Source organism: Strix uralensis, chromosome 10 (genome assembly GCF_047716275.1).
Source record: "Strix uralensis isolate ZFMK-TIS-50842 chromosome 10, bStrUra1, whole genome shotgun sequence".
Taxonomy (NCBI): Eukaryota; Metazoa; Chordata; class Aves; order Strigiformes; family Strigidae; genus Strix; species Strix uralensis.
Genome location: NC_133981.1, coordinates 6,256,952 through 6,278,980, shown reverse-complemented (window position 1 = coordinate 6,278,980; position 22,029 = coordinate 6,256,952). Strand labels below are relative to the sequence as shown.

Below are 22,029 nucleotides of genomic sequence, written 5' to 3'. Positions count from 1 at the left end.
GGCTTTAAGAGAGGCGATTAACGGGCTATAGGAAGCTGAACAAATGGAATACAAAATGAATATAGAAAACCGTACAGAGTCGCCTCTTGAGCATTTCTCAAGTGTCAATCTCTGTTTAAAAGGCTGGTGAAGGAAATTGTTCTGGCTTTTAAAGTTATGAAAACCATAGTGTGGAAAACCATGTGTACTGTAAAATACCGTGTCCCATCTATGCAAGCATGTAATAGTAAAAATCCAAGGCTATATGCACTTCAGATATAAAGAACGTTGACGTATGTATCCAATTAAATTTGTAATGTTAACAGTAAAAAAACAACTCCTAACCATTTGACTGGCCCTATTTCCTTGTGGCTTAGGCTGGGTAACTTTTTCTCATGTATTTTTTATCCTTGCAAATTCTCATACAAGTCTTTCATTCAGCTCCTTCTTTAACACACACTTCTTCCCCTGAAACATCCAGCACTAATTGTGAGAAAGAGTAACTCAGGGGTAAGAGGAACTGCAGGGGAAAAGCTCTCGGTGTGACCTGTGCTGGGACAGAGAGCCAGGGAGCAGAGCTGGACTGCTGCTTGCTCCTTGCAGCTTTGGGAGTGGAGATGGGGTGGGGATGAGAAATAGAGACAGCAAAAAAAGCATCTGATGGAACCATTTCCAATGGCTGTTTCACCAACCCACTCTTAACAGTGCTCCGTGCCTCCGTTTCCCCGCTGGTATAATGACTGCTAATCATTGTTATGAATACACGGGCTGGGTAGAGACACTGGTAAGGAGGCAGGTAGCTCTGTCTTCTCTCCCCTCCAGAGAGCTGCCACTTCTCCTTGTGTTTTCACTCATCCTTGTACTAGGGTCTCTGTTTCAGAGATGGGTAAATGTGTTTTAGTAAGCAGCTGCTCTGTTCTACAGAAGTCCACCAGATCGATAGGTTGTATATAAGCGTGTTTATTACCCTGATCGACCCTTTCTGCTGATGGATGTGCTTAGAGAATGTTACTGCAAGCTGCGCTTTGTAGTCCGTGCACTAATGCAGTCCTGAGCTATTTGCATTTTAATGGATTTCCTTAAGAAGTGATGGGTGCCCCTGCTGCAAGCCACATGGGAGTTTCCCATGCAGGACGGGGGGGTTGGCTATAAAATTTGGAGGTTGTATGAGCAAAGGAGCACAGCTGCTCTGCACAGGCAGGAGACACGAAGGTTGGCACCTGTATCCCAGGTCCCCTTTCTGACCGACTCTGTTCCACGTTTGTGTTTCCCCCCACAGATCATTTTTGCCGATGAATGCACCGAGGCCGAAGGGCGGCACTGGCACATGAAGCACTTCTGCTGCTTTGAATGCGAGACGGTGCTGGGGGGGCAGCGGTACATCATGAAGGACGGCAGGCCCTACTGCTGCAGCTGCTTCGAGTCCCTCTACGCCGAGTACTGTGACACCTGCGCCCAGCACATCGGTACGTGCTGCTGCCTCGGCTCCAGGGCCAGCGCGGGGCGGGAGGGAGCGGGGCAAACCGCTGCTTGGAAGGTTGTTTCTGGCAACAAGAGCTGTGGCGTTAAGTCTTTGACAATGACCTGGGGCTGCAGGCAGAACTGCCTGCAGCTGGGATTTGCTCCAGCCCTGCGGCATCTGAAGAGGTTTGTGCCCCTCTCGCATCCCACCAAGGAGTTAGCACAGTAATTTGTTTGGTTAAACCGCTGTTTATCCCTTTTTATGGTCAGAGAGGGGAGGACTATCAGAGAGAACAACCTCAGGAGCTGTTACAACTAGTGAAAACTTTCTCTAGCCTAATATAATGCACGTTTTTTTCCCCTTTAAATCTCATTTTCCTGTAAACAGCCTGGCTCTTCGACTCTCAGATTTTTCCCAGCCGAGCTTGCCAAACTCACTTGCATGAGTTAATGAGCTACTGACAGGAAAGATGCTTGTTCATTCATCATTATTGTTTCTGTTTGCTTTTTTTAATCAACCCACAGATAGATGTTCTCAGACAGAAAAAAAAAACTCATCAGAGTCAATTTATGTTTCTAGAACAGTGATTGAAAATGTACTTTATTCTGGGGGTTAGCTGTCCCCCCAGCACTCGGCGGGTAGTAAGCCGGGTGGGCTGGGAAGCCACCTCTCTGCTCTCCCGATCCTGTTTGCCATTTGGCTGAGCATTTGCTTGCGGGTGGGCGGGCAGCCCTTTCTTTGTCCGTGGAGGTGAGCTCACGTGTTCGAATAACTCATAGGCTGCTGGGAAAGAAGAAAAAACAACCATTTTGCTCTTGTGCAGCAGCCAGATGGCACAGGGAGGAAGACTCAGGGCTTCAGCGAAGCACTTGGAGGACACATTTGCTGTGACCTGCAGCACATCCTTCCCGAAAGCTCAGCTGTGGAGCGGTGAAGAAGCAGCTGTTAATGCTTCTCGAACGCTTCCTTCTCTCGTGCTTCCCCCATCTGCTGTCCTCCCCTCCGTCCAGCCAGCTGGAGCCTGCTGACTGTCAGGTTTCGGGGCAAAATGCCTGTTTTGGTGCATATCTGCACATTTCTAGCAAAGGAGGGACTGCAGCCATTTTGCTGCAAGTTGCTCATAGTAGTCACTGAGTGTTGTGCTTAAGAGCCACACAAATCAGAGGTAAGCATGTGCTTAAGACTTGTAAGGCTTGGGCTGGGTAGCCGAGGACAGAGTGAGGAGGCTGTGCTCCTTCCTCTGCGAGATGGCTTCAGGGCATTGGAAAAGGAGCTGATAAAATCCCACCCACTGTCTTGTCCACAAGTGTGGCACTCCAGTTATATAAAAGCATTTCGCTCATTATAAGGGAAGAAAAAAACCCAATTACACTAAACCAAATCTAGCTTGGAACAAAACAGACCATTAATGTACTGTTCATTTGTAAAACACCCAGCAGCATTCGCCCCCCCCGCCCCCAGCGACACGGCTGTGGCGGGTGTGCAAGCACATGCTGTTGCACCCGTGCGGTGCAGCACCCCGCCGTGCCACCCAGCCCGTGCCGTGCACGCCAGTTTCTCAGGTAATGGGGGCTTTTGCCATGAACAGCAGCTTAAACAAGTGAATAAACGTTATAATTGAAAGCCCGGGAGCTTTGCTCACAGCTCTGAGCAAGAGCGATGCGCGTGCAGCAGGCATGTGCTCCTCAGGGTTTTGCTGGTAGGGGACAGACTCACTGCATCAATTCCTTTACTTAACCCAAGGGGGGCTGGTGGGGGCAACCCGGGAAATTTGGCTGGGTGAAAGGCAAGGGTGTGTGCTCAGATCCTTGGGGCCGGCTCTTTGCGCTCCCTTTTGGAGAAGGGGTAGCCAAAATAAAGTTAGGATGGGGCCGCAGTAGCAGCAAGGGACAGGGATGTCATCTGCTCTGTTACATACTTAGCCAAGGCAGCACAAATTCCTCATTATGGTTCAGTTGGAGGCTTTTTGTTTTTTTTAAATAGGGAGCATATTATTGCTTTGACTTCAAGGACTTTATGGAGAACTTCTTGCATTCCTTTGCTTTATGATCGGAAATATCCCCATTTAATATGAAATAGCTGGAGGCTTGGTTCTGCTGCCTTTCCCAACGTTGAGTAACTCCCAAGCAAAGGCCTGCAGACTGCAAGGAATTAGAAATGGGCTTAACTTCATGCGTCGGAGAAACCCTGCTGAAGGGTTTTGGAGAGTGAACTCGGGTGCATGTCGCTTGTAGGGGATGCACATGTTAAGTGCAGTGTGAAGTGATGTACGCAGGCTGACTGACGCTGTGCATCTTCCCCCTCAAGGTATCGACCAGGGCCAGATGACGTACGACGGCCAGCACTGGCACGCCACCGAGACCTGCTTCTGCTGTGCGCAGTGCAAGAAGTCCCTGCTGGGACGGCCCTTCCTGCCCAAGCAGGGGCAGATCTTCTGCTCCAGGGCCTGCAGCGTTGGCGACGACCCCAACGGCTCCGACTCCTCCGACTCAGCTTTCCAGAGCGCGCGAGCCAAGGAGTCCCGCCGCAGTGCCAAGATCGGCAAGAACAAGGGGAAAGGTGAGGAGGGGGCGCGCAGCCCATGCAACCAGCTGCAGGTCACCTCCAACCGCCTCTCCACCGACGTGGACCCGCTGTCCCTGCAGATGGATTTGCTGAGCCTGGCCAGCCAGACGCCGAGCCTCAACAGGGAGCACTTGTGGAGGAGCCGGGACGAGCTCTATCACTATGGGAGCAAAATGGAGCAAAGTCAGTCCCAAAGCCCTTTGCAGCTTCTGAGCCAGTGCAACATAAGGACCTCCTATAACCCCAGCCAGGTCCCGGGCTCGCAGCCGGAATTATGGGCGAAACATTTCAGCAACCCAAAGAGGAGCTCCTCGCTGGCGATGAAGAGCCACGGCGGCAGCTTCATCCAGGACTGCAGAGAGGACTACTACTCGGGGAGGCTTCGCTCACAAGAGAGCTACAGTGACATGTCCAACCAGAGCTTCCCTGAGACCAGAGGAAATCTTAAAGTCCCCAAGTATGAAGAGGAAGAGGAAGGCGGGATGCCGACACCGCAGTGCCGCACCCGGCACCCCATCAATGCCCTCAAGTTCTCAGAGGACCTGACGCCCACCGAGCAGACTCCCCGCGGCTCCATGGAGTCCCTCGCCCTCTCCAACACAACAGGTATGTCACCCCTGCTCTTGTCACCCTGCGGCCACCCCAGGACCTCCTCTGTGCAGTGGGGTCCCCTGTGCTCCAGGTCAGTGCCACGGCAGGTGTCTTCCCATTACAGGGGTGACCGGCAGCTTGGGGACCATGGCTTGGTGCCATGGGCTTGCCTGCCCAGCCGTGGTATGCCTGGCAGCCTCCTCTCGCTTTGCTTGCTTGTTTACCAAATGCAGAGCTTTATAGATGGCTGGCCTTTCTGTGTAGCTCAAAACAAATGTTTTAAGCTCTTTAATCCTCCCTTTTGTGAAGAGGGGGGAAAAATCAAGGCCAGCTGCTAATGCAGAGGCAGATTCCAGCCTTCAGCGCTTGAAGGACTGCTGTCAGCTGCCCTTGTGGGCTAAAAATATTTTTAAATGCTTTGAAATAGGCCCAGTTAACCCCTTTTGCATGTTTACACAGTCCTTGAGCACGTGACTAGTTAAAAAATTCCTTCCCCTCTATGCACAGCTCTTCTTCTCCTCTTCCCCAATCCCCTGGTAGAAACTGCATGGAAAAGCCAGGCGCGATGCTTGTCCTGTCAGGCTGCGCCCCTTTCTCATGAGCGCATCCCAGGGTAATTTTTCTCAGTCCTTTGACCCCAAACGTGTTTGGGTTTCATGTTGCGGCTGCGGGGATGGGTGTACGTGCACGGACGTGTCTGTGTTGGGGCTCTGGTCCGCAGCTCGGCGCTGGGGCGGCTCAGCCCCCTGCGTGCGCCGTCCTGCAGCCTGCTGTAGTTTGTATTATCAGATGGCTGCACTTGTCTGGCACAGCTATTGCTTGCTTCCGAGTCCCTCAGCAGAAAACTTCGCAGAAAAGAAAATACCGAGCCTAGTTTGCTCGCCAAAGATATACTGCCTTGCTTTTTCTTTGCTGCTCTCCCGGCTTTCCTCTGTTCCAGCCATGCGTTGCTTGGATTCGGGCAAGCCCTGCGCCTGCTCCCTGCAAAATAGAGCCTGTCCGTCTTGCTGTCATGGGCAGTGAGCACACTGCAGGGTGTTTGGGACCCGGTCCCAAGGGTCCCCCTGCGGGACGCTGGCACTGGGTGGTGGGGATGTGCCAGCAAGCGTCGCCCAGCCCCCCGAGAGCTGAACACCGCTGAACCCGAGCTCTGGGCTCTGCCCCGCCTGGACGGACAGGTTTGCTCTGCTACGCCCGTGCCTCCTCGCCTTGCTCCTGGGTTTTGGTGTGTTTGTTTAGGGAAGTTGCCAGCCCCGTGCCAAGATGTGAAATGATCTCTGTGTTCAGCCAGGATCTCCCTAACTGTCAAGTGATAAAGCAGGGGGGAGAGGAGAAGCTAATGAGTGGGAGAGGGTTTTGCTCAAACAGCCTTGGATATACACGGAGGCAAAATAGATGTGAAATGGCAAGGGAGTTGGGAATTGCTCGCCAAAACAGGGTTTCCCTAAGCAGAGCTCCACGTTTCCAAAGCTACTTGCGTTCCTGAAAACTCCTGTTGTGTAAACCCCATCAGTACAAAGAGTCTTGAGCAACACCAAGTTCAGATGAGCAATCCCTGAGTATTGAAGGGGTGGATGCATGCTTTGGAGCTGAAGTGTAACAGGTTATTGGGGATACAGGTCAAGAGACAGGAAACATAGCAAGACCTTCATATTAGAGTGAAAATCATGCTGTCCTTCATTTTAGAAACCTCTTTTTTAAATGCTGGGAGGGACACCTTCCAAAGGCATCATCCTCCATGTATAGCCAAAGTATGAATTTCCTTATGGGCAGTGCCTGCCTTAACGACTCGGTTCTTTCCTGCTTTCTGGAGCAGATGCTCAGCATGATGAGGCTTGCAACAAATTTAAGCAGTTCCTCTGCAGAGTGAGGTGATAACATTTTTATTAATGTGTAAGATTCTAATAATTTTCCTTGCTCTGGGACCTGGCTCAGCGCGAGCTGGGGGGTACTGCAGCAGTAACAGGCAGCTCCCCCAGGGTCATGTGTGCAGTTATGGAGGACACAATTATCATCCCATTTAATTGGCAGTGTTCTGAGGACAGGGAGATTCAGTGACCTGGCCAAGGTCTGCAGGAGAATAGGTTTTTGGGCAGGGGGGTGTCAGGGCACAGCACCCCGCTGCCTGGCTTTTCCCATCCCACACTCCCTGCCACGGCCAAGCAAGCTGCCCACCGAGCACCCCCACAAAACTCCCCCCAACACAGCCCAGGGGTCTGGCTTGCCCCATGCCCTCCACCCTGCATGTCCCAGCTCTGCTTTGCAGGAAACTCCCAGACATCCACATACAAGGTCCCTTCAAGCTACTGATGCTGCACAGTTGCTCCACCTTATAAAGTGAAATAATTAACACCGCATCCATCTAACTTTTTATGGCATTGCTGAAAACACTTTTTTTTTTTTATAGGGAGCTGAAGGGCAAACAGTCCCTGACCTGCAGAGCACACGTTAAAAGCTGGTCCCTCCCTAGCAGCAGATTTTGCTGTGATGTTTCTATTCCAACTTAACTACTAATTAGCCGGAGACATCAGTAAAAGCAGACATAAGTAAAAGCAGATAACTCTCGGGGTGTGCAGCGGTAGTTCCTGTCCGCTGGCCAGAAGGCTGCCTCCTGTGAATAGATGCTGTCCCTATAATATTTGCAATAGCGTTCAGTGCCAGACTGGGGGTCACCCATGGGGTGGGTCGTTCAGGATCTGCGTGACCCCAAGTTTCCTGTGGGACCCCAAGTTTTCACCTTACCAACCAGGCTCTACTTAATCTCTTTAAAGCCAGCTCCTCATGGGTTTGTAAAGAGGTGTGACACCATGTTAATCCTGGGCACTTGCCCTTCAAGTGCTCAGTCGTGCTCTGCTGTCTCACGGTGGGCAGTAGTGCACCAGCAGACACCCGAGCTGCAGAGGTAGCTGTGACCCTCCTTGTGCTCTGTTTCAGGGTTTGAATTAGATGGGAGTGTCTCTGCTGTCCTGTTTTGCGCTTGTGTAATTGCCACAAATGCTGATGTGATTTAAACACATCCACTGGCAAAGGGCAGAGTTTCCTGCTGGTGGAGGGCATCTCTCCTTTCCTCCCACTTTTCTGTTTGAAAATCCCTTTTCTGCCATCAACTGAAGGCTACGACAGACTCCAGCCCGCTACAGCTTCTTGGAGACTGGGTCCTCCTCCTGCCCAACATGGACATTAGATGAAGAGACAGAGAGCAAAAATATTTCCCAGTACATTTTCCAAGAAACAGCCCATTTTTGCTGATTTTGTATTATCTGTTATGTTTTATTTCCTTTGGCTGCTTTTGCCTTTTTTTTCTTTTTTGTAATGGCATTAGCAACAATACAAAACAGTGGATGCTGTAGCAATGTTTACCCTATAACTCCCTTTATTAAGCAATCAGGACGATGCTAAGATGGAGTTTGTCCAGGAACCTTTTCTCATGAGGAAGAGCCTGATCTGACCAGAGGTTAATCACTTCCCAGAAGATACTTGGTCCATCACAGCCCTGCTCCCAGTGCTTGCACTCTGCCTTGCTCTGCTTGTGCTTGATTTGCCCTCTAAAAATGTTTTGCAGGCGCTGTATGTGCCTAGCAGCTGAATTAGAAATCAAGAGCTGATCTCTGCTGATTCCAAGGAGTCATTTCCACAAAATGCCAGCTGGTCAAATAGCCCACTTAAGAAAGTACCTGCGGGCTAAATGTCTCTGGGAAGAGTCTCTGTGTGCAGCTTGCAGAGAGCAGGAGTGCTTTGGAGGTAGAAGTTGTGTTGAACAGTGACACTGTTCTATGCAGAAGGAGAAATGGATTTTAAGTATTCCTTGAGAAAATGAGTTTGGGTGAAGGTAATAGCTTCATCTGTCTCAGGCATAAATCCAGGGAAAAAAGATGTTACACTGGTGCCGTGACAGGGTGGAATGTGATTTCACATGTATGGCACACATTTCTTCTGTCATCTGTGTTGTGAGATGCCCAGAGGCCCCAAATAGCTTGTTTTTCCAGGACTAAACAACAACTGTGATATACCCAAAAAGCAGAGAGAAAAAAAAGTATGAATACGCACATGGGTTGGCACTGATCCCTGCAGATCTGAGTTGCAGAGTGACCTGACGGCATCATCTGTCTCCAGTCCCCTCTTCTTCCTCTGCCTGAGGAGGAGCTGGGGGGGCGGGGGGGGAAAGAAAAAAATCCCTGTTTCTCAGGGGTTTATTTTCCAGAGAAGGGTTCAATGGCCCAGCCTCTCCTGCACGGGGGGCTTGGGAGCAGCTCCTGAACACCCTCAGGGATGGCAGTGAGGGGCTTGGGGTCTGGGGGCTGGTCCCCGTCCCCATGTCTTCCGTGGCACTGCATCCCATGGGTGCTTCTCTCCTCCCCTGGCTGGAGAGGGCAGCTGCCCTGGGCACTTCAGCTGAGTTATGCGAGCCAGAAAATGACACATTGGCTGTTCCTGACTTTTTCTAAGAAAAAGGAGGCTCCCAGCTCTCCAGCACGCTCCTACCACCCTCTTTCCCCTAGACACAGGCAGCGTAAAACTGCTTCTGAGTCAGAACATAGGATCCTTGGGGGGATTTCTTGGAATTTTGAGACCCAATTATAACATTCCCCAAACCAAGCTGGGTCAATTTGAAAGCCAACATGTGAAGACAGAGGTTTTCCATCCCAAAGGGCCAATGCCGAAACTGCCAGGGATATGGTGTAGTTGGGAACTGTCAGTGTTAGGTTAATGGTTGGACTAGGTGATCTTCAAGGTCTTTTCCAACCGAGATGATTCTGTGATTCTGCGAACATTTCTTCTCCCCCTCGCCCGCCTTTTTGCCTCTCAGCAGTGGGAGGTTTGGCGTGTTTACCGTGGGGGCCAGCCACGTGCACGCCTTCACCCTTTCAGTGTCACACACGGACGTGCCGAAGCACATGGGGTAACAACCAAACCAGAGGGAGAGCTGAAAGGAACTTGTGGAAGATGTTGTCAGGGGAAGCAATAGCACATCATCCCCATCCTGGCCTGCTGGCTATCCCGCCTTGTCTGGGGAGAGCGTAGGAGCTGGTGGTGGTGATGAAGGGGGTTTCAGGGGTGCTTCTAGGTTAAAATCCAACCCCTTTCCCAGGCAGCACCCATGCAGGGACTTCTTTCAGTGAGCCGGACAGAGGGACTGATCGAGTGGGAGATACACCCTCGCACCCTTGGGGTGGCACGCAGGGGCACACTGTGGGAGGCTGGCGGGACCGTGACCTGCTTGGCCGAGCACTCTGTTTTCCCCCAAATTGTTTACTTTCCACAATTTCCACTTACATAAGGGTTCTGCTTTATTTCTGCACGCCCCGAGGTCGCTCAGAAGTGAGACGAGGCTGAGCTATAAACAAAGCCCTGGGCAGGCTGTTTCTCCTTAAGTTCCTTTTTAGTCCTTGGGGTTGAACTTGAAATAAACCCTGCTTCAGGGGTGGTGAGGATGCGTCTGCCTGGTGCTGTGGAAGGGAGAAGGCTCTGACATGGGGGGCTGGACATGAGAGATGCCATACCGTCCCTTCCTGTGCCTCTATAGCTGCACTTAAACTCTGCCTGGCTGGCCTGGGCGCAGGGTTTTGGTGCAGGCAGGCACCTATATGGGTATCAGGTGGTGAGGGCTGCGATGCACAGGTGTACAAATACGCTATGATAAACGTAAAGGCAAGAAGCAAGCATCAGCATAGCCCTGTTTGTTTGCAATATCCTAAGTCAGGATGTTTTGCATTCCCCCACCAGGGTGAAGCAGATGATGCTATCTCTGCAGTGGGATGCTGGCTGCGGCAGGGCCTCACCCTGTGTCAGCCCAGCTTCGCGGGGAGTTTAATTTAATGGGGCCTGGGACCTGATTCCCCTCATGGGGGGGCTTCATTCCCAGCCTCACACCCAGCGTACGTGCTCTCTGCGGCCCCTCTGCTGGCATTTGCCAAGTGGTTTAATAATTCATAATTAATGCAACTTGCAGCCCCGGTTTAGCAAAGCAGACAGTGAGATTTAAGCGCCTCCGAGTGCTTTGTTGTGGCAAGGTTGTAGAGGTGATGCTCATGAGGAATATCTTTGTGCCATCGCTTTGCTTATTCAGTTGTTATTTCCCTTGGCAGTGTTTTATGGGATAAACATGGTTCTTAATAGGGGTGGGGAAGGACTTCAGAGGGGATTGTACAGCATGTTCTTAGCAAACCTTAATGTTAACCAGAAGCCTGCTTTGTGTTCCCGGCACCGTAGCCAGCTCGAGTTTTATATCAAACACCCGCAGACGAGCTACAGCTTTCACTTGTGCTCATCCGAAAGGCGTGTGTTTCCATGGCTCCGGGGTGAAATATTGAGCGTGGCAGCCCCATGCAGCGGAGAACGGCAGCAAAATAACCTGCTGTGTCCACGTGCGCCGCAGTGCTGGCTCCAATCTGCCCGCAGGACAGCCACCAGCCAACGCACCACGCTGGTGACAGCAGATGCCACATTTCCTCTTCCAGTGGAAGAGCCTCCAGGGTAGGCGCCGAAGGATGTGCTCGGTGTCTCAGAGCATCATTTTGCAGAAGGAAGGTCTGGCAGGGTCAGCACATCACCCCTGGGTTTGCACCCCTGGAAAGGGCTTGGTGATGTGGTAACAACCATCCTGCGCCGTGGACCAGAGCAGGTCTCCTGCTCCCCTGGATGGCCTCGGGAAACAGATTCTCAGGTTTCCTTGTTAGAAAAAAATCACTGCTTCGTGGTGGGGTCTCCCCTCGTGTGCTCTTTCTTCCAGGTTAGGGCTCGCTCAGGTTATTAGCTGTGTTCCCAGATGAAACACTTCATTAAGAGGGAGCTGCAGCAGCTGTAAATAAATACTGGTAATTCAAGAAGATTGGGCCTCAATGCACTGGTGTAGCTCTGAAATGGCAAATGACCGCAGGAGAGGAGGGTCGATGCCACCTTTGCCTGCCCAGGGCAGTGCAGGACCGGAGATCCAAAGCTGCTCTGCCTGTGCCCGGGCACCCGCCGCCTTCGAGTGCCTGGGAAACCCTAGTGCCGGAGCCTGCCCTGGCCATCTTCTGCTGTGGTTGCACAGAAGGAGTTTTCTTCTTTCTAAGCTTAAATTTTCCTTGAAGGAGTTGCAGTTTCTCCAGGCCTGGAGAAAAATGTATTTCTCTCCTCTTTGCAAGCATTTTTTTTCACATTTGAAGGATGCTATTAATATCCCCTTCAGCCTTCTATTCTCTAGACTAAACAACCCCTGCTCTTTCAAACTTTATTCCTAGGTTATATTTTCTAGATGAAATTTTTCAGATAAATGGTTATTGCTGTTCTCCGAACTCACTGCAGTCAAACTGGAGCGCTCCTGGCTTGCTCCTGCTATGCCTTGATGAGGTTTTGCAGCTCCTCGGAGAGGGGCAGGATCATTTAGGGAGCTTTGAAAGACTAAGCTGGGCCTAACCCCCACTCATTTACACCTTGCATTGGTGTAAATGTAAAATTAAGCCTGGAGGCACCTTTGTGTTTTGCATCGGTTAGAAGTTTCATCCTCGACCTGGTACTTGACCTCGACCTGCTCTGGGCACTGTAAGAGCCATGCAGAGCTCTGGGTGCCTTCAGTGATGCTGTAAAAGCACAGCTTTGCTCCTGAGTGAGTGGAAGAACTCCTTTGCTGCTACTGTGAGCAGATAAAACAAAATTTCCATGGCTCCTGGCCGTGCTGCTTGCTGGGTCACTTGCTAGTGTGGCTCTGAAAAAAAAGGCTTGTGCACATGCAGCCTGCCAAATCTGCCTGGGAAGATGCATTTGGCCCCCAGCAAGGAGTATTTCCCACTCTGTCGTATGGAGGAATGAAGCTGTTCTCAGGGTGGCTTTGCTGCAGCCTTCCGAGCACAGGCTCCATCGTGCCCTGAGCTTCGTGTGCTGGCAACGGTGGTGTACGTGCTCTGTACTGGATTCCTCTTATAATCGACATTTTCCCAGCGATTCAAGATCTTAAAATATATGTGCTTAATTATAATCAGGCTGTCTGGATGAACAGCCAGAAACATCCCCTGGACCTAATAATCACTGATTAAACCTTGCACTCCAAGCATGAGCTGTACGTGTATCACAGGCTCCTTGTCTGAAATTGCTGCCCCCAGTGCTGACCAGCACTGTGAAGGGGAAAAGACAAAAGCATTCATGGTGTCTGCTAGAGGGGTGTGCAGGGGGCTTGAGACCCCCATCCTGCATAAACTAAATCTGTCAAGCGCTGGCTCTGTCTTTCCCAGAGCCAGAGCCCCCCACTTATCGTGGCTTGCTTTGCTCCCGGCAAAAAGAAATACAGGTTTCACTGCAGGTCGTCTCGCTTGGCCTCCATGGTTACGTGCAGTGCTCCTGCCGGTGATATGAAGGACACAGATATGTCTTGCTTAATTTGAAAATACTGTCTCATTCTTCCCATGTTTCCAGAGCCTCTCCCCAGATGCTTGTTTTTATTGTCGCTGGATGCAGGACCAGAGGAGAGAGGTGACCCGTGGGTACCATCCGATGCGGCTGGCTGCGAAGCACCGGCTCGCCCCGTGCCCCTGCGAGGCGGGATGAGGTTGGCCCCTTTCAAAAGATGCTGCCAAAATCAATTTGCTGACGCTGCAGAAGCATCCTGCAGTGTTTGGATCTGTATTCCTGCACAGCGCTGCCGTTACGCGTTCTTATTGCGGAGCTGCGCCAGTTCTCTTAACGAAGGGTTGCATAAATGTCACCAAGGGCTCATTTTCTTTGGCGTCAGCTATTGTCTGACAGATCTGATTAAGGCCACATTCAGCTGTCAGCAGCCATGATTCACGTTCGGATCAGATCCGTCGGCAACCCCACAGTTATTCTGGCTTTTTGGGAGGTCTTTGCGCGTGTTCCAGAGTTGCTTTTCTCTCCGGGGGGGCTGCTGGACTCCTCTGTGGTGGCACAGGAGGCCCACGGGGAGCAGTGCCTGATGTGACAAACAGCATCACTGGGATCAAAGGCAGAAGATCATGGTTCCAGCAGGGAGGTGGCGTGTGCTGGGAATCGCTTGCTCCCGTGATGGGAGCAGGGAGCGCAGGCGGGCAGGTCCTCGGAGGGGACGGGGAGCCCAGCCAGGACTGTTTCCAAAGGGTGGTCAGCAGGGTTGGGTCAGCTCACTTGAGATCAGTGCGGCTTAGGAAAAAAAAGCATGAAGCTTTTCAGAGTGTCCTTTTAGAAACAAAACATGGCTTTAACTTTTTTTTTAACCCAGCCTCTCCCTTTTCCTGTGGTGTTCAGGAATCGCCTTTGCTTTACCTTCCTCTGTAATCATAAACTCCAGAAACATCCCCATTAACAGCAGAAAAGCAAAGGAGCAGAGAGAAATGGCTGCGGCGGCTGGGACTCAGGGAGCAAAGCCAAATCATGTGAGACCCAGTGGCGGCTTGTGCTCGAGTGCTAAAGCTCTCCCTGGTGCCACCGAGGGGAGGATTTGGAAAACCTTGCCCGTCTTTGCAGGATCTGTTGATCTTTTTAAGGCTGAGTCCAAAGAAACCCTGAAGCGGCTCATGAGCGGGGTTAGTGACAGCAGCCCTTGTTCTTGTTCAGGTTTGGCAGGCAGCAGCTAATGCTGAAGGAGCTGAGCTCTCGATGAAATGTAAGCAGCTTTTGTTAAGGGAAAAAGAAGTTTATTCTTGAATTGAGGGCTGGGTTGTTGTTTTTTTTAATTAATTTGCAAAGTCGTAAATTCTCGGTGATTGCATAAGGGCTGTGCGTCATGTTGAAAATCCTGCTGATGGTGCACGGCTCTCCGCGTTTGGTCTGCACGGGGAGGTTGTCGGAGAGGGATGGCGAGAAAAGCGCCAAAGCAAACACTCTGCGTTTGATTTGGGATGAAATGGATTTCCTTTCAAATAGCTTGCGAAACGTGTTGTCCTGAGCTTGCAATGCAAGCACTGAGTGCTGCCAGTTGTCAAGCCAACATGGAGATAGTCAGAAAATAGATAGAAAACACCCAGAAAACAGGCCAAGGACTAGGGTGACGTGGGGTGTGTTGAGTTTCTCATTGATGGGCACATGCTGAGCAGACACCACACTTCTCTGCTGCCGGGTGAAGGCTTTCTGGGCTGGAAGAAAGCACCTTGCAGGAGCTGTGGGCTGGAGGAAAGCGCCTTGCAGGAGCTCAGAGCTGGCTGGCACATGGGAGAGACCCAGTGGGTCACCTTTCTGAGCAGGGCAGCCCGTCAAGGTGGAGCTGCTGTTCCTGGCTTTGTGCCCATATGCAGCTCTCTGGATATCTGCAGGGATAGTCTGACCCTCCTGCTGCTTACAGGGAGCTCCATCAGACCCTCTCGGGCTCAGGTGTTTCCTCACCTCCTGGGAAACCCAACTGCATGCACATGGCCAAGGCTGCACCTTCGGTCTTCCCACGGGTGTCATTCAGGGGATCTGTGCGGTGCAGCATGGTGACAAGCCTGAATAAGTCAGTGGCCCCGTTTTCAGCTGCCCCAGACGTTGTTCAGTCCTTCAAAACATGTCATCATTGCACAAGGTGTGGGTGCCGGATCATGGCACCCTAGTTATCTCAGCGTGCAGGAAGCCTCAGGTTACCTCTGACGCATGATTTCTCACTGGCATCACTAGTTATTCCTATCAAGTTGCAGACAGCATAGACATATGGGGAAGTAAGTCGTGAAAAGCAGCTTGGAGTTCAACTCAAAACACCTATAATTGGTGTGATTTCCCCAAAGGAGGAACTGCCTGCTCTTAAAAAAAAAAATAATTTTAAAAATCATCCTCTTGAAGGGCTCTTCAGGACAGCATCTAAACCACTGAGTTATTTTTTAAAGCAAAAGTCTTGGGCCAAACCCAGAATTCTCCCCGCATCTCTGCTGATAGAAAATTTTCCTTCTTAACTCTTTTTTTTTTTTTTCTTCCTTTCCCCTTTCCCTGCAAAGGCCTCTCTGCAGATGGTGGAGCCAAGCGCCAGGAGCATCTCTCCAGGTTCTCGATGCCTGACCTGAGCAAAGACTCAGGCATGAATGTCTCGGAGAAGATGAGCAACATGGGGACCCTGAACTCCTCCATGCAGTTTCGAAGCGCCGAGTCCGTCCGCAGCCTGCTGTCGGTGCAGCAGTACCAGGACATGGAGCCGAACCTGCACAGCCTCGCCAGCCCCCTCGGGTACCGAGAGCGGCCGTCGCATGGGCGGATGCACCAGAGCTTCGATTATGGTAGCGGGGTGTCCGGGGGTAAGTTGGGGGCACAGGAGGGCTCAAGGCATGCCCCCATGAGCGAGCGCACACGCCGGCGAACTAACCTTCGGGATGATGATCGGCATTACCGCCCACACCGGCCCCGGCGGTCTCGACGTTCCCGGTCAGATAACGCCCTGCACCTGGCCAGCGAGCAGTGCTGCCGGCTGAAGGAGAGACCCTCGCTCCGAGCCAGGGAAGACTACGACCAGTTCATGCACCAGAGGAGCTGCAGAGAGACGGTGGAGCAGGGTCCCCGCAGGGACGTCTACGGTCACTGTCCCCGGACGGTGTCGGATCTTGCCTTGCAGAACCACTTGGGCGAGAGATGGGGGCCCTACTTCGCTGAATACGACTGGTGCTCGACCTGCTCCTCCTCTTCTGAGTCTGACAACGAGGGCTATTTCCTCGGGGAGCCAATTCCCCAACCTGCCCGCCTCCGGTACGTAACCAGTGAGGAGCTCCTGCACAAGTATGGCTCATACAGCATGCCCAAGTCTTCCACGCTGGGTGGCAGGGGACAGTTGCACAGCCGGAAAAGACAGAAGAGCAAAAACTGTATCATATCCTAATGGCATCCTTGCCAGGCACCTTGGCAGAATGTAAATTAACTCACAAACTTGCACTGTTTTAGATCATTTAAGCGCTTTTATTGTAACAAAAAAGACCCGAAGAGTAGGGATTTGTAAGGAGGTTGTAGACTGGCTTCTATAAATAGTCATAATCCTGGGCACCATGAATATATTTTGCACATCTTACTTTGGAGGCAAAAAAAAAGAAAAAGTTCACTTTAGCCTGTAATATTTACCCAGTAGTTTTTCCTCTTTCTCCCAAATATTGCCACCCTTTTGAGTTCTGTTTGTCCATACGTTTTGGTTACCACTGTTGACTCTCAACATCAGTTTGCCGGTAGCTTTTGCTTTCTATCACGTTTTTGTTTCCCATTAGCCATGTTGGTAGGTAATTTGTCTCTCGGACAGTGTGGGAGCCTAAGTTATTTCCATCATTGTTGTAAATGCAATGTAAATGAGAGTTTGGAGAAAATATTTTTGTATTTTGTAATATCAGAGGAATTTCTATATCTTAGGAGTCACTGGGAAAATGCATGCACATTCAGAATTGTTTTCAGCCAGAGCTAACCCAACAGTACTTTGGACCCCCCTTTCCATTTCATCATCAGATTTCTTAAGTATATCAGTGAGAGTTTGAGTTGTCATTTGTTTTGAGGGTTGTTTTTTTTTTAAACCTTTTTTCTGTTCTTTTGTTTTGATCCTGCTAAGTAAAGAGAACATTTTGTGATTCATTAAATCTTGAAGAGGCCTCGGTGGCATTTTGAAGTCGGCTCACGCCTGTGATGTGCAGGTACGCTCCATCAGTCAGATACAGGAATCCTGACAGCTGCAAAAGGGACTTTTTTTTTTTTTTATTATTAGTATTAAATAGGAAAGAACAGAACTACCAAATGTCTGCAACGTTGTAAATGACCAAAGCCGGAGAAGGAATTTTACACCTCTGTAGAGAACGCTGAAGTTACTCAACGTTGAACTATTATTTGGAGTAAATAAAAGTGTAAATGGTGCAATTGTGTGATGTCAGCATGACGTTGTTTTGAATATAGACTTGTCTTATGGTGCTCTAGTCTCCTGGGTTATGTTAACTGCTGTTCATTACCAAGTGGAAGTCTCAATATTGCCTACTGCCTAACACATAAGAGAACGACTGCAAACTGCTCCCCACGGGCCTGACCCTGCCCTGGCAAGAAGCCCTCGCCCCTCCAAGGCCACTTGTGGCCGTGGGGTTCATGTCCTGGGTGGGCTCAGCCCCCACCTGCGGAGCTAGGACAGCCCCACAGCAGCCTCACCATGGCAGAGTGTTCTATAAATAGGGCTCAGCTGTATTGTATTATGGTGGATGTGAGTTTGTTCTCTGTATGCTTTAAACCATTGAGGTATTGCCATCACGGCACGTCCTGGTGGGATGCGCCGAACGATTGCAAGCCAGTGCTGGTTGTCCCGGTGCTTCCCGAGAAGGAGCAGGTTTACAAAAGGGGCTCTTGGCACCCAAAGATGCGGGTTAGTGCCTGAGGGTGTTAAGATAAAGCTGGGCTTTGAGCCACAGGAGGGCTGGGAGGCTTAACCGGCTGCATCGCCCTCGCCCCACGCGCTGCAGGCATCTCGGGGTGCCCCTGCATCTCCACCGAGCCAGCCCCTGCCCTGCACCCCGGGGAGGAGGGTCCCGCTGCAGGGCCGGTGCTGGCACCCCTGGGCATGTGTGGGGATGCCCCATTGCCTACTCAAAGCAGCAGATGCAGAAAATTCTTGAAGATGGATGTCTCCATACCACAAAGTATTGCTAGGAATTTTTTTGTTGTTTGTAAAGGACAATGTGATAATTATTATTCCTTTAAAAAGAAAAGCAAACAAAAAAAGAAATGACACTTAAGTATATTTAAAAAAAATGTTTTTTCCAGTTGGAATAAATGGAAGTATTCATCCAAAGGGAAGAGTCTCATGTGTATCTTTTTTGCTCTTAAGGAGCGTTGGTTAGTTGTGAGTAGAAAACTTGATTTTCATTCAGTTGGTCTTGTACAAGAGCCAGCTCAGCCCCATCCCTGACATGGTTTCAGTGGGCAGGGAAAGCTGACAGAGGAGCATCTCCTGCACACCATGTGCCTTCCTCAGGTTTGGTGACTCGAACCCATTTTTTGGTGTTAAAAAAGCCAAGTCTTCACCTGGTGTAAGTCAGCACAGCTCAGCCAAAATCCCTGGTGGGTCTCCAGCTTACACTGGGGGAGACTTCAAGCTGTAATTTATAAATAACAGCCTTTTTCGTAGAAGGATCACAGATATTTCCATGTTTTCCAAAACAGAGCTGGTAAGTTGGGTAGGGGTATTGCTTTCAGCAACAAGTATGACACTATAACTACAGGTTATTACATAATTGACATTTAATATGTACAAATTAATTCATTGTCAGTGATTAAAAGCACAATGAATGTTGTCTGTCAGCTCCCGTACAGCTGAGCTGCTCTTTGTATAGGGGGAGCCTGAATTGCTCAGCAAATGGTAAAAGAATAATCCCCAGCCTTTCCCCTTTAACTGCTTGCTGCCTCTCCCCAGGGGTAACATAACAAGCTTTAAAGACTCATTGCAGCACCTTTTCCCATGCAATTTTTACCAAAATCCAGGGCCCGCTGCCCCCATGCACGGCATGATCTCACTGCTGGAAGCAGCTCTTCAAAATCCAGTTCTCGCCAGAGAGCATCTTTGCATCCCTGCAGACCACTGATGTGCAACCCAGCTTGAATGCAACGCTGGAATCAGAACAGATGGGCAACAAATCGGAGCAATAAGAGTATCTTGGGTGATGCTCCCCTCCACTGGGCCCTTCACCAGCACAACAGAAAGGCCTCAGATCACATTTTGTAAGAAAGACAGTGCTGGCAAATACTGGGTTGGTACAAATTTCAGCAACAAAAGTGCAAGCACAGCTTCCAAACCTTTTTTATTTTTTCATACGGGCTCCAGAAGTCCTATACACTTTGAGACACATGGTTAAAAAAAAAAAAAAAAAAAAGAATGCTTTTTCTTTCCTTTTCTTAGCCCATTTGGAATATGATTAACCATTTCTGACAAACCCAGTGAGCTTGAGGAATGGAGCTAGAAGTCTGTAAAATTTTGCTCCGTCGCCATCTGTCCCCGCTGGTTTGCCTCTCTGTGCACACTGCGCGCGGGTGCCAGTGCCTCGTGGGAGTGGGGGACACGTACAGCCCATTTTCTTTCATGTCTCCAAGAACTGAGTAAAGATGACACCACTTGAAGCTCAGGACAAGTGTCAGTGGGTGCAGTTTCCCAGGGGTGGGGGTACCTGGCGCAGTGCTGGGGTCGCTGGTTGGCCAAGGGAGTGGGAGGCTGTTTGCTGGGGCCTCAGACAGCTGTGTTGCCAGAGTCAGCCTGGCACGTTGTCAATGTTGCTTAAAAGATAATAAAATCTGATCAGGTCTACTACTGCCACAATTTTCTTCCATAAAAAATCTTTTTTTTTCCCTTTTTTACCAAAAAAGTCCTTGGCAAGGCCTACCCAGTGTGGCCCCAGGGGATAGGCCGGCTTCAGCGGTACCCTGACTATGGCTTTGCAAGGCGCAGGGGATTAGGCTGCCTTTAGCAATCAGGCTCAGAGCATACATCACTTCCTGCAAGCTGGTCCTGAGCACGCAGACACAAAACCCTTCAGCAGCTGTTACCTCCACTGCAAAGCCAACGGCCGCATGCACACTTGGCCGCAGTCCGGGCAGCAGTGGGAGCGCAGCATCCTTTATGTCCACTCTCCCCAGCAGGCTGGGGGGCTCACTAAGGTCCCTGCAACACCCAAAATGCTCCAGCATGGGCAACGTGTTGGGCCAAAAGCCACTGGAGCTATGCAGGGAAGCTTCCAGCACATTGAGGCTTGTTTTTCAGGAAGCAAAAAGCCACTCGGCCTTGAACTCGTGCAGATAAATTATATTCGGATGAGCGGAGCCTCTGTGGAAAGACACAGAGATAGGAAGTATGAGGTTAGAAATAATCAGAAGCACCCTGATCTGGAAATTGTTATATAAAGATAATCCCATATTTGCCAGTGGCCCAAGTGGCTCTGGTTACACAACCACCACCAAGCTCGCAGGAGCTGCGCTGCCGGCACGTGCACAAGCCCAGAGAGCCTGGTGGCTTTGAAAACCCAGTTGCTCATGAAGAGGTACCAACGTGCAGCTTAAAGACAGCAGCAGCAGGTGGCAGTTTAATTAATGAGAGCAGTTAGATGAAGGCTGAGGGCTGCTGATAAATGGGCATGCATTTAGTGTCACAATTTAATACCCCAACAAAGACCTGCCCATGCAGCACGGGGCTGGCAGCACCAAACCTGGCACTGCTCTGCCACTGCTGCCCCCACTCCCCTGTAAGCTGATCTGGGCTCCTGGGCTGGGAGCTGCCATGTTATCTGATGAACTTTGCTCTTTCAGGCAAAAAAAAAAAAAAAAAAAAAAAAAAATCCCTGTTCCTTGAATTTACATACAATTATGCTATTCTTGAAATCTAGGCTGTCCTCATTCTCCCGGAGATTATCTGCCACCTATTAGATGACCGTCCTCCACAGCCAGGGGAAGCTCATTAGCTAGAAGTAATTTCAGAGGACTTTATTTTAAAGATTTTTTTTTTTTTTTTTTTATGCAACACATTTTCAACCTAGATCGTTAAAACTCTTATTTAAGAGTTCAGCTCCTGTTTGAGTACAAAGGGGAGCTGGTAGCCAAGCAAGCCTTAACACCTTGAGAGCTGGGTCACTAGAGAGCTGGGTCCCGTTTCCAAAAGCATCCACAAGTCATGACCTGTCAGCACATTTAGAAGCAGTACCTAATAATAACCTTTTTTTCTTGTAAGGACTGGATCTTAATTCAGCCTCCAAAGTGGGAGTCTTGTTAGCCAGGTTTCACCTCTCCATCTCCCATGAGGCACTGCCGAGCCCACCGCCCTGCCGGGACACCCAGAGTGATCGCAGCCGAGAGCTGACCCTTTCCCACCTTGTCATCACCACACATGAATTCACCAACCCAGACACTTTCATTATCCATTTTTCTGAGTGACATCAGCATGGCTTGATCCGCTCCCTTTGCTTTCCCAAGTGTGAGATCACACCTCTCCATTCCTTTTTAAATTGGCTGCAGACAACCACCAACCAACTGAAGGGTGTCAGCTCTGCAGCCGGAGGGCTCTGCATACAGGTGATCTTGCTTTGACGAGTCCCACTGGCACCTGCCTGAGTCTCCCTTAGGAAAGACCTTCCTGTTGTCCACAGCTATTTCAACGTTTTACAATTTTGAAAGGAAGAAAAATAAATAATATTTTAAAAAGCTTTTATTACCAGGCAGGTACTGCTAGATGCTGACATTCCATTTGTTAGACAGCAAGACACTGTTATAGTCACTTCTAGTGCCACGAATGCCTGTCTGGACCTCTGAGTAGGAAAAAAAATAAGAGAAAGTTGAAATTATTTGAGTCTGCTGCCTCTGTCCATGAACACTTGACTCCAACACTGTGCTATGTGTCTCCCTCCATGTAATAGCATCAGCTTCATCTGCCTCCAGGCTTCATCCTCGCCTGGGAGGAGCAGAGGAAGCCAACTGATGACACACTGTCCCTTAGCTCGGTGACCAAAGACCCCTTATCTACAGATCCACCTTTTTGCTTCTTCACTTCTTATTAATAATTCAGCAAATTACCAGCT

The 22,029-nt window shown here is 50.2% G+C and overlaps 1 protein-coding gene across 2 annotated transcripts in view; it reads left to right on the top strand.

The window, feature by feature from the left end:
- The window catches only part of PRICKLE2 (prickle planar cell polarity protein 2), a 109,881-nt gene extending 91,615 nt beyond the window's left edge, over positions 1–18,266 (top strand). For both annotated transcript variants that reach the window (XM_074879083.1, XM_074879084.1), the window contains 3 exons: positions 1,259–1,445; positions 3,749–4,612; positions 15,472–18,266. In XM_074879083.1, coding sequence (XP_074735184.1) covers positions 1,259–1,445; positions 3,749–4,612; positions 15,472–16,340 — 1,920 coding nt within the window. In that variant the 3' untranslated portion in view covers positions 16,341–18,266. The remainder of the gene's footprint in view (positions 1–1,258; positions 1,446–3,748; positions 4,613–15,471) is intronic.
- The last annotated feature ends 3,763 nt before the right edge of the window (positions 18,267–22,029 follow it).